The sequence below is a fragment of the Protopterus annectens genome, chromosome 13.part0 (genome assembly GCF_019279795.1).
Source record: "Protopterus annectens isolate FY-2018-M chromosome 13.part0, PAN1.0, whole genome shotgun sequence".
NCBI lineage: Eukaryota > Metazoa > Chordata > Ceratodontiformes > Protopteridae > Protopterus > Protopterus annectens.
Genome location: NC_056747.1, coordinates 624192016 through 624204353, shown reverse-complemented (window position 1 = coordinate 624204353; position 12338 = coordinate 624192016). Strand labels below are relative to the sequence as shown.

Here is a 12338-nt window from a genome sequence, read left to right as displayed (position 1 = left end):
TTAATGTGGAAAACAGTTTTATCGATTGCTCTGTCCTCTGTAAGAAGCGTATCTGAATTTCAAGCTCTTATGGTGAATCAACCCTATCTCATTTTCAAGGGGGCAGGGTTTTTTTTGTTTGGGTTTTTTTTTTGTTTTTTTTTTTACTTGTGAGAACTAATCCTTCTTTTTTTTTCCTGAAGTAGTACTTTAAGTTTTCTTTAAGTTAAACTATCCATCTTCCCATTTTTTTTCCTGAACCTAAAACTGAATGAGAAAGGATTATCCATACCTTGGATGTCCACAGACAACTCGGGTGCTATCTTGACAAAACTGAATCTTTCAGATCTTTGGGTCAATTGCTGATTTCTTGTGAAAATAAGAAGGGGTAACCTGTGTCAAAACTGACTGTTTAGCAAATTGAAAAAACAGGCTGCAAAATCAATACCAAAATGTAGAAACTTATTCATTATAGTAATACGGCAGTTGTCACTCCTTCAAAGATCTACTGTTATCGTAAGAATCTCACAGATGTCAGGCAGTTCTTCTGTAAACCTGTAAATTTGCATTTTACAAAGAATTTAATTTAGTTGTTGGTCTGACAGGTAGCACAGAGGATTACGGATATAACCTTGAGCAAGTTACTCAACCAGACAATGGTTTGGGCTATTGTGAAACTGGATTAGATTCTTAATTGTCTTCTAGATGGCATTCTTTGTAACTGACTATAAAGAATGAACCTATGAACTTAGCTTTTCCAGTCATGCCTCATCTGTGCAGTCAAAGTAAAATACTTCAGGGATCTGAAATTGTTGATAGATTGCCTTGGAGTTTTACTTATTAATTTGCAAAGCTGGAGACTATATTCTGCTGGTGGTGATTCTGTTAAGGTAGCATACTTATGTATGCCTTTGATTAATAAAGCCTTAATGTATAATAAATCCAATTTATTTTTCAGGTCTGGAAAAGGTCTGGAGCATGGTTTTACAAGGGAATGCCAAAGTACATCTTGCCATTAAAATCTTCATTGAGAAGCAGTGAGCTTCACATAAGGCCTATACACACTGAACCAAGCCTTCAAGACAAAAAAAGTGTGGCAGCAAACCATTCATACAGCTGGGCCAAGGGGAAGGGTGAGTGTCATTTTCATTGGATTTGTAAAATCTGAGTGAGTTTTGGCAAAAAGAGTTGTAATCCCTAGTGCTTTTCATTATTTTAAATATTTGGATTTAAATATAATGCATAGAGTATTTAGCTTTAATGACTGTGTGCAGCTACATTACTCAACATACACATTTGACAAAAAATGGACTAACAGCCAGGCCTAGACTTTGAGGAAAGCCTATCTAATTCTACATTACATTGTACTAATTCCAGGGTCAAACATCCATCACCCAAGGGTAGACAAAGTTGCTTTTGAACATATCCGACTTTATACACCATGCAGGCATACATAGTTGTTTCACATATCTGAATCCTTCTGCCTTCTTTTTGATTTTATGTTTTCTAAGCTTTCTCTTCGTAGTATTTACAAGCTTGTTGTTCTGTGATAATGGATTATTTATTTCTATCAATTTAGGCACAAGATTCACTTGCTTTCCATGTTAAGATCTATTTACCCTTCCTTGTTAAGGTTTTAGTGATTAGAAAGGCTTATGACTCAGTAATGAGACATCAGTAGAGCCCTGCCCCATTAGTTCTTGTCTCCAAAAAAAAAAAGCATATCTATGTCTACTTGTCTAAAGTAGTTTAAATTGCCTCAGGTTATCATAACATTTAATGTAGAACTGAATATTATTCCATAATTTGGCAATTCTGATATGGTATTCCATTTTAATAGTTGTGTTTTATCTATGTACAGTATGCTATTATTTCTTATAAACTCAATTCCTGAAGTAGATCTCAGCTTTTTAAATTCAGAAATTGGAAGACGCATGTTAAGACCCTGTTTTAGCCTAGTGATAGAGTGTAGCTTTGGTGCAGTCAGTGTTTCTGTATAGGGCTTAGTTTTCAACAGTTATATCCTTTTGGTGTAATATTTTCCATTTTATCCATACCGCTAACAACAAAAACTTGCATAGCACTGTGTAATTGGCCTTACTGTTATTCTCCATAGAGGTAGGAGAACATTCATATTGCTGGATGTTACCATTCTTTGTATAGACTAATAACTCAAAAGGAGCATCTAACTGTGCAGCCAAACAACAGAAATAATCAAGAAGTGGCTCACGTAGACACTGGAGTAAGGAAGATACCACAGAGGAGTTCCAAGTAGTTCAGAAGTTCTGAAGAAGTCCTGTGAGTGGAAAGGATGAAAGTTCTTGACCCCAGTTGACTACAATTTACCTATTGATTCTAATTAACTGACTTTTATACTTGGAACTCCTCTGCATTATTTTCGTTATTCTACACTACATGAGCCTTTTTTGATTCTTTGTATAGACCTTATCAGAAAATAATATTTTATTACTTATAACACTTGTGTGTGTCCCAAAATGTAATGTACTGTTCACTACCACTTTAAGGTATTTTTATTCCAGTGTCCTATATAATAAATGTCCATTTATAGCACATGGGTGAAGTAAATTACTAAGCCCTGTAGATAACACTATGCATTTTTAGTATTAAATCCATCCAGTACTGTTTTGATCTGCATAGCCGTGCAATATAGCTAAATATGTGTGAAGTTTTAGTGGACTTATGATGACATCACCATAGTACCTATTTTTGAATCATCCACAAACTTAACCATCCTTCAAGTGCCTAAAGTTGGTATTGTAGTCATGAATACTTTAAGCAGGGCTGGACCCAGAACAGACCCCTTGGAGATAACTCTGCCAATTCTAAAATAATGTGACTCTCTGCCCTTAATCCTTACACATGATTCCCTATTACTCAGCCATTGCTGCATCCATTTCACAGCATATCCATTAAGATTCCAGCTCTTCATACTCTGGAAGATTACATACACGTTTTCTACTGAGTCAGAAGCCTTTGCTGGGTTCAAGTGGAATAATACCTGATGAAATCCATTTATCTAAGGCTTCTGTGATCTATAAACTTCTGTAAGGTTTATACATGATCTGCTCAAACTAAAGCCAAGATGGTAAATAATCCCCGGTGCTGACTTCATTAGGGAGTGATAATTTTAGTAGAGCTCTTTCAAAAACATTACCTAGAATGTATATAAGGAATACTGGCCTGTAACTTGATACCTCAGTAGCAGAACCATCTTAGTTGCCCTTGTCCATATCTTGGGGACAAATGTAGTTTACATACATTTGTAAAAGAAGTTAAAATTTGTACTAGATGTGTGCTTATTTGTCCAATAAACAATCCATTTTAACTCATCAGGGCAAGCAGCTCATTCTGGCCTATTTTTTATTAAAAGATTTGTGTACTGGGCCTATTGTAAATGTTAGTCAAACTAAATTCTTTAGCTCTGTCTAAGTACTGTCCTGTGTTATAGTTTGCGAAAATGTCCAGTCTAATTTATATTATTAGTTACATGATAATTAATTTATATAAATGTAATCTTGGTGCAATTGGAGTTATAATTTCTAACATGCTTATACAAAGTCATATTACCTACAGTATGCTTTGCTAAACCTGTTTTGAACATTTTGATAGCTCCTTTGATTTCCCTGTTATATTGCTTAGAAATTTTCTTAAACCATAGAATGTTAGGGTCTGAAAGGAACTTACTTTTCAATTTCCTGTAATAATTTTTTTCATTTTGAAGCTTTGTTAAGCTTAATATTCTAACATTATAGCATTTGTTTTCCTGTAGTGCTTTATTAGATGTGATAGATGAACATGATGTAGATTTAAGTCATAAGTTGTTGCACTATGTGATTTGCAGCACTCTTCTAAAGATACTTTTTGTAGATCAATCATCAGTGCTTTACTGCCAAGTCAGAATTCAGAGCTTCTTAACTGGCCATACTGTGAAATGGTATTTAGTGTTTGTTTTGCTTATAGTTTCTTGTAACCCATTCATAAACTTGTATTGGTATATATTTGATTCTTCAAGTCCCATGCCATTGTGGTATAATAATGAGAGTCCAATCCAGTAATTACAGTTGAAATACTCAGTTTATAAAATGCCCTAAGAATGCAACCATTGAGTTAGTTATATTGAGTTTGAGGTTGTGGTGCACATTTGAGGCTATATGATGAATTAGATTCATATCAGAGGGTCCTAGTGAAACAGAACTTGAGGTGTACCATCCCACTAATGATTTTAAAGCATCCTAACCATTGACTTATACATATTAATATTGTCAAATTTTATCATCATGCACTGAAGCTGATTTTTTACCACCTTTAAATAAATGATTATTTGTACTTTTATTAGTTTAGGAAAGCAACTTTCTGCAACTTCTGTGATACTCCAGTCTTTATACAGTGATAGAGATTGCATATTAAAAATTCACAGTCTAAGCAGTGGTGTACTAAGACATGATGATAGTGCATTCTGATGCAAACATCTTTTTAATTATGATAGTGCTTTGATTTGGTTTGTTCTTAATATACTAGCTTAAGCTGGGAATGCTGTATTAGAAATACTGATTTCTTGCTGTTTAATTGGTCACTTCCTGTGTTTGATTGTTTTCTAAGTTATATTTGTTTGTTGTTGAGCTGTAAACAAAGTCTGTATGAGACCACACAGATGTGCTTTTGTCTCCATGTTTTTTAGGCAGTTTTAGTTAAAGGGTTGACCATGATGATGAGAGCAGTTTTAAACACTTTTTATTAAATATTTTAGGATATTCAGAAAACAGTATAAATGATATAAGTATACTTGTACCCAGAACGGGCCAGAAAGAATATAATTTACAGTGCTGTTTGCATGTACTAGAGATAGTATTGACCTCTTAGGATATCTTAGGATATTTTATTTGACATGTTGTTTTAAACACCTTATATGTGACAATTATGTTACTGTAAGCTTTTAATGGTAAAGTTGGCTGCAATTGTTAAGAGATTATAATTTATATAAGTAAACGCATTTCTATTAATCTTTCCCATGGCTTGGAATATTTTAATATTTCTCAAATGTCATACACATTTTAACTGAAGTCAGCATCTTTTCTGCATGTTTTGAATTATATAAGGATAAATCTTTACCATTCTAGTTTTAACCACATGCCTAATCTAGAGTAGAATAAAGTTGATTTTCAGCATTCATTTGTTCTCATGGTGAGGAGTCAGTAATACCACTTAAAACATATAAGCTTTATTTTTTAAAATATGAAAAAAGTTGTCCAAATATGTTTACTATCATAATCCCAAAACACGTTTAATGTCAGATATGTCTTTCTTATGGATAAAGAATGAAGGAGTAATGGGTAAACCAGATTATGCTCGTTTGTTTCGTGTAAAATAAGTTATTAGGTTAAACATAAATTAGGTAAACATATTTTGTAGATGGTAGATATTTGTAAACATTTCTCCAAATTTCTTCCAATTTAACATTTTTTCTGTATTCAGATACTTATTTCAAACAGTAGAGTCATGTTTTTTTATAAAGAACTAAATAATAGATAATATTTTCATGTTAATACCATTTTATTGAAATCAGTGGTGTCATGGTAAAAATACACACAAGAGCATATACTTACTCATCTTAGACTTAAACTGCAGCACAAATAACTTAACTAAATAAATACATACATATTTTTTGGTAGTGCACCCTCATTAGAATTGTGTAGTAGTTTACCTTTCACCAAATCAACATGATGTAACAGAACAATTATATTTTAGCAAATGATGCATTGATGTAAAACTTTCCTACCAAAACTAGCACACACACACACACAATCTCAGTGACAGCTTGAAAACTGAAAAGTCCTTCATGGTTGTCGGTTCACTGCTACCCTTTTGTGAGTTCATCACTTCAGTGTACCTTGAGCTTCATACTTTTGTGCCTGTAAACTGTATACTTCACTAATAACGCGTATTCATTTTGATTATAACATTTTTATATACATCAGTTTTAGTGCATATATAGAGTACATCAATAAACAAACATAACTGCTAACCTGAATGACTCAGTTACCTTGCATACATACAAACTTTATCTAGATTTATGCAATGATCACTCTTTTGCTGAGTTTTCATCTTGTGTCCCCAGCTGCCCCTGCTGTAATAGTAATTTCCTCAGAAATAGCCACTCCTAATAATACCTGCTGACTAAGCAGACTCATTTTTTACAAATGTAATTACTTAGTCTTAGAGAACCATAGGAGAGTTCTATAAGATGATCATAATATACCTCCCAACTCAACCTGAGAAATTGTTTTATATGTAGATTAAATCTAGTTGTATACAAAAGGAGAAGATCGATCTTCATCAGAATAATTCTGTGGTTGTTCAAAAATTAATAAAATATCATGAGAATAAACAATTTGGTTTAGTAACTCAATTTTCATAATATCAAGGTTAAAATTGAATCACCCAAACATCATCAACTATGATATATCTAATGATAATTATAATCAGTACTTATTAGTAAGCTGTAATTCATGAGCCCATGTTTAACAGTCCCAAAAATATGTGGTGCTTCTTGGGTATCAGCTTATACTTCCATATAACAAATCACAAGTTAAGTATATGTTTCAATTCTAACCTTTTTCCATTAACAGGACATAAAATACCGTGAATGTCTCATATCAGTATATCACACTTCTGTGGCACTTGACCATTTACAAAAGATTGCAGAATTCACTGTTAACGAGACACAGCTAAGTGGCCATGATGACCTCAGTCATTCATGGCACAAGTATCTGTCACTCCACGAAAGAACCCATCATTTAATTTTCATTTTCACAACATTTAAATGATCTTGCCCTTTAGTTTTAGCTGCTATATATTTTTTTGTAGCAAACACAGCATTTTTACCCTTTCTAAATTACAGCAACCTTCAGCATTTTAGTAACAAGAAGCCCAAACTGTAGTCAAATTATTTATGTAGCTCTGACAAATAATTTAACAACTCTCTCAGAAGTTATCTTCTAAGGGAGAATCAAATGAACCTTAAAAGTCTAAGATGACATATATAATCACACATACATTCCACTGAAGTTTGCTTGCAGAAAACCTGCATCTTACTAACATAAGTATGTCTCTTCGTCAACTAGTCAACAACATTCTATGATTTCACTTCCTCAGCAACCACTCATTCAAGGCCTCTATTCCAAGTTGACACGTCATACATTAGCCGTTAACATTTGCCTTTTAACATTTGCTCGTTTCTTTTCCCAGAGCAACATGTCAGCCTTCGTCACCCTTTCCTCAGCCACAGCTGAACAAATCACACAGTAGTAATAGAAAAAGAAATGTATTGTTGTAGCAGTAACCGATGATGTGGGTGTAGTATATTGAAGAATTACCCATGGTTGGTGTGGTTTAATTACAAGTGTGAAGCCAAAGTAATTAAATAAAGCCAACTGTGAATAAATCTTCAATATACCATACCACGGAGTCGGTTATTGCAATTGTACAATGACATTTAACAAAAAACGTACTTGCTTTTCTTAATGGCGCCATGGTGTTTTTCTGTGTTGTTTCCAGATTCTGTTGCTTTGCTGATGTATGGAAAACTCCACACAGCATCAAAACTACTGGGCAGGCCACTCCTTAATATTTGCCCTGTCTGTTCATCTATCTATCTAATTTATCTTTCGTTATTTCTTTCTGTTTGTTAGTGGGGTGGAACACTGATCTTGGTGGGCCATTTTTATTTCAGCTGCTGAAGATTCGTCAGATACAAATAACAACATGACATTGATGTGTAATGTGGCAGGTGCAATACAAGACATGATAAGCAGATAAACTGTAGTAAAAAGTTGAATGCGCAGTAGTAGTAACAGTGGAATAACTGCTTGTGTAAAAAAAAATTCTACACTTGCTCGATATCAGTATACTTCAACGAATGGCACAATATTTACAATATGTACCACTTACATGGAGGGAGAAATTGAGAGGGGAAAAAAATAAAATCTAGGACCGAATGAGGTTAACAATAGACCACATCGGTACATCTCTACCTGTAAATGAGAAAAAAAGAAAAAAATCCAAGAAGTTTGATAGCAGCTGTGATCCTTAACCTCACTCTGAAAAATCTGTCCTGCACATGTTCACCTGTACACAGTAGCCTATGTGCAGATGTACATGTACATCTGCACACAGTAACCTGTCATCTCGTTTAGTGTGAAAAGTGAACGTTATTAAGTTACTGTATATGCATGTAAAAGAGTATTGCATATGCCAACAAGAAGTTTGGCCACTCAGTGATACTGAAGCAGCTAGAATTTTCCTGTTGGTATATGCTTGATTTACAACAGGCATGCTGGTTGGTCATAGAAAACTCCATGCATTTGGTCAACTACTGGTAATTAAACTATTATAAATTATTAGTTGTGAGTTTTATGGAGCTAACAAAATTGAAAACCTGCAGTAGTATATTTTTCTGAATGCCTGTTGCTTGATTAATTTATCTAGTTAAAATGTAAGTGTAGGCTGATTCTTAACTTTTCAAGAACTACACCTAAGAAAAATAAGAATGTAGAATCATTTCTAGAACAGAATATGTGCGACTCTAAATGAACTTGATGCATGATGGCTTACAAACAAGCAGTTTTAAATGTTTGTAATATTAAAGTCCGCAAATCCATGTAAGAAATGACTTTTCAGTGATTATGGGCTGTTGCCACTATATTATTCTATGTGAAAGAAAGTACTTGAGAGCTCACTTCAAACTGCAGCTGCACAAACTGCAAGTTATCCTCTCTTAATCTCTGCAAGATGTGCATCGACTGAGCCACCAAATCATCTGATGTATTTGACTCATCACCAAATACTTAGATTTGAAATTGCAGGCATTTTCCCATGCAGTCACTGAAAAAATAAACCACCTCACCTGTTTAGGCAAAAGAAACTTTCAGAAAATTAAGATACATCAGCCTGTGCCTTATGTTCTTTAGTCTGCACTCCCTAATAATACAAATGGAGTCTTTCTACAGTCTGTTTTCCCCTGTTTATACTTGTCCTCCTCCAACAAATTGAGTCCACACATGAGAGTCAATTTGAAAATGTATTATTGGAGGAACAGTGTATTTCTGTTGCTCCACTAAAGTAATTTTTCACAGCATGAGTGTTGTCCAGTCCAAGTTGCAATGTTATCTTTCATTTACTCAACAGTTCAAAATTTTTACACTGTCTGGAATGCCCAGAAACCACAGGTCCTTTATCTGAATCTTTTCTTCCATCTTGACTAACTTGTGTCTTATTATCTTGGCCAGTTCTATATTGAACACTGTGAATTGGTTCTTTATCACTTTTTTTCTTTTTTCTTGGCTCCTCACAGTTCACTATTAGCTGTCCCCAGTTCCTCTCCTCATCCACCAAGTCTTCTAGATCCAGTTTAGTCTCTCCTAGTCTAACAATAACCCATATGTGGGGCTGGTGAGATTGAGGACCCTGGGACAGCATCACACTGCTGTTATTGAGTGCTTTGTATACCTCTCCGAGAGCACCCAGTAATACCCCAAAGGTGCAAATATCAGTTCTACAACGATTTAACTTCATTAGAACACCCCATCTACCCTCAGGCAATGTCTCACCATTGTTTCCTGGCTTCTACCAAGAAAATTCAACTATGCTGTTGTGTCCTAAGCATGTTTACCTCTCCCCACTCCCATCTTCCCTGCCTGTGTGGTCAAACACCTGAGCCATTATTCAAACTCAGGATGCTTGGCCATAGGTGGGACTTTATCCCTCTATGGCACTGGCTACATTTTTTCCATGTACAAAATAGTTTTAGCTCACTCACATACCCTCTCAGTGTCATTACTGTTGCCATTTAGTCTGTTCAGTTTAGACATGATCTTTTATAGTTTTAATAAAGTAATAATTAGTGAATAGTTGTGGTTTGCAGCAGAAATAGTCATATCTGAGCTATCCCCATTGTCAGCATTCCTGCTTACTCCCAAAGCTATGCAGTTAATTGATACTTCTAGACCTTCAGTCAGTTCAGTGCTCATTGTATGCAGTTTGTCTCATTATTTTGCAAATAGCTCTGAGACAACAAGCAGCCTTCCCCTTTAAATACTTTATATCAACCTTGCAAAGCCAAAGGATCTATTAAATACATTACTAAAAATGAATATCAGGAGTGACTGGAGAAGACTCCCTTCTAACCGATGTACACTGAGACTTCTCTTAAATTATTGGTAATTTTTCTGCAATTACAAGCTGTAGACTGTTTAAATGGAAAAGCCATTATTTTATCTTGCTAGAGTTATTAACTCCAGGAAAGGTGGCTAGAAAAAAAGTTGATACTCTTGTGTGCCTTTAATTCCTTCTCAATCCCTGGTTGATCATTTATTTTCCAGTTTTTTTCAGTAAATCACTAGACCACAACTACAGTTGTTTATAATTAATTTTTCCATCAACAGAAATGATGTAAAAGCTTGTGCTTCATTGAATGAAGCAATGGAGTAGAAATTATATTGTAGTCTGATATAATGATTGTGTTCAAAAGAGGCTGGCAATAGATAAATTATTTCAATAAATAGAGCTGCGACATTTTTAGAATCCTTTCTTAGATGTATTGCAACTGGTGACAGTTAATTATGGTTTTTCCAGTGACTTATCTGTAAATGCCAGTGTTGTAAAGTAAATGTTTACTTTTTGTACTGACTTTGTTAATGAACTTGCCATACAGGAATCCATTCGTTGGGTGGATAAATAAATGTTAATTGGAAAATTTAGAAGTTTAGTGAGTCTATATTTATATATTTATTTTTATTTGGCATTTGTTTACCTTGAAAATCTGAATGGGTATGAGCCCATTTTTATCGGAGGCCTGGGGAGAAAAGCTCCAGAGGCAATTACAAATTACATAATTGCAAAGATTAAAGTGATTACAAGAAAAATTATAGTACTTGATACAATCCCTATAAGATACTTCACAGTTACAAAACTTATCGCAGTGAATAGTACACTCATTTATACACTGATTTATACATACATTATTCAACACTGTTTTATAATAAATGCACCACAAGGTCATGTAGGTCAGGTGTGATACAGGAAAGGAAAGAAATTACAGAGGAGTAAGTAGGGTAATAGGTAGACAGATTTTAAAGGGGAATGAGTGGGATATGCATACGGCTGTAGAAAGAGGAGAAAGGGGGAAGGCGAAGGCCTAGCAAAGAGGAAGATGGCACAAGTAGAATGAATTAGTTAAGTTAGTCTAAAGTTTTGTTGATAGAGAGCAAGATAGAGGTAGGTATGTAAGTTAGAATGAGGGGGGAAGAGTTAAAATGAATTGGGTTGAGTAGGAGGAGAGTATGTAAAGAAATGGATTTAAGATATGATAGTGGGGGAGTGAGAGGGGGAGGTGAAGTATTAGAAAAAATGTAAATAGATGGATGTTGGGTAGAGGGTGGTAGTCAAGAGGAAATATGACTTAGCCAGGACATGAGCAAAGCCACTTGTTGAACAAGTGATTCTTAAGTAGTTTTTTTGAAAGGAGCAGGATTAACTGTGGTTATGATAGGCTGTGGAATTGAGTTCCAGATTTTGAAAGTATAGTATGAGTAAAGTGAGTCCCCAGCACTATTGTTGGATTTGGTCATTTCTAGTAATGATTTGTCAGAGGAACATAGGACACAATTATTGGTGTAAAGTTTAAGTAGATTTTGAGAGCAGCAGCTTTTCCTGGTTGGTATATTAGTCTGTGGGCAATGATGAGCTTGGGTATAAGTTAAGTAGTAGGGTAATTCTAGCCAGTTGAGTTGTTGCGGAGCAGAGCAGTGGTGGGATCTGTCTGAGGAATTTGTAGCAAATTTGGCTATTTTGTTATAGCACATTTCTCATTTTGCTAAATCTGTTTTCCTTAGATTGGTAAAAATAGGTGAGGCATATAGGAGAGTAGAGAGTAAACGGGGTCTGGAAATTGCCTGATGTGTAGTATTGGTAAGAAATGGCTTGGATCTGTAAAGTGTTCCTAGTTTTATGTGTGTCTTTTTAATAGTTTGAAACAAATGTTTGTCAAATTGTTAGTTAGAACTCCTATCAGCTTTGTTTGGGATACTGTAGTCCTTTTACATGGTGTTATTAGAGGAGTAGATATGAAATGAAGATGGAGAGTCTATGGATTTAGTGGCTCAAAAGAGCATAGGTTTGGTTTTGCTTGGGTTAAAAATTAGATCTGCACTTGAGAGCCAGGACTCCACAGCAGAGAAAGAGATTCAGATTATTCTTTAATCCTCCCTTTTATCTTATAATTAGCTAGCATACTACTAGTATGAGTTTTAGTATTTCAGACAAATTTCATTATAATGTTGTTA

General features: G+C 34.6%; 1 protein-coding gene across 2 annotated transcripts in view; it reads left to right on the top strand.

Moving 5' to 3' along the window:
• The window catches only part of RPH3AL (rabphilin 3A like (without C2 domains)), a 2297739-nt gene that overhangs the window by 1437423 nt on the left and 847978 nt on the right, over positions 1–12338 (top strand). For both annotated transcript variants that reach the window (XM_044054286.1, XM_044054287.1), the window contains exon 6: positions 938–1112. In XM_044054286.1, coding sequence (XP_043910221.1) covers positions 938–1112 — 175 coding nt within the window. The remainder of the gene's footprint in view (positions 1–937; positions 1113–12338) is intronic.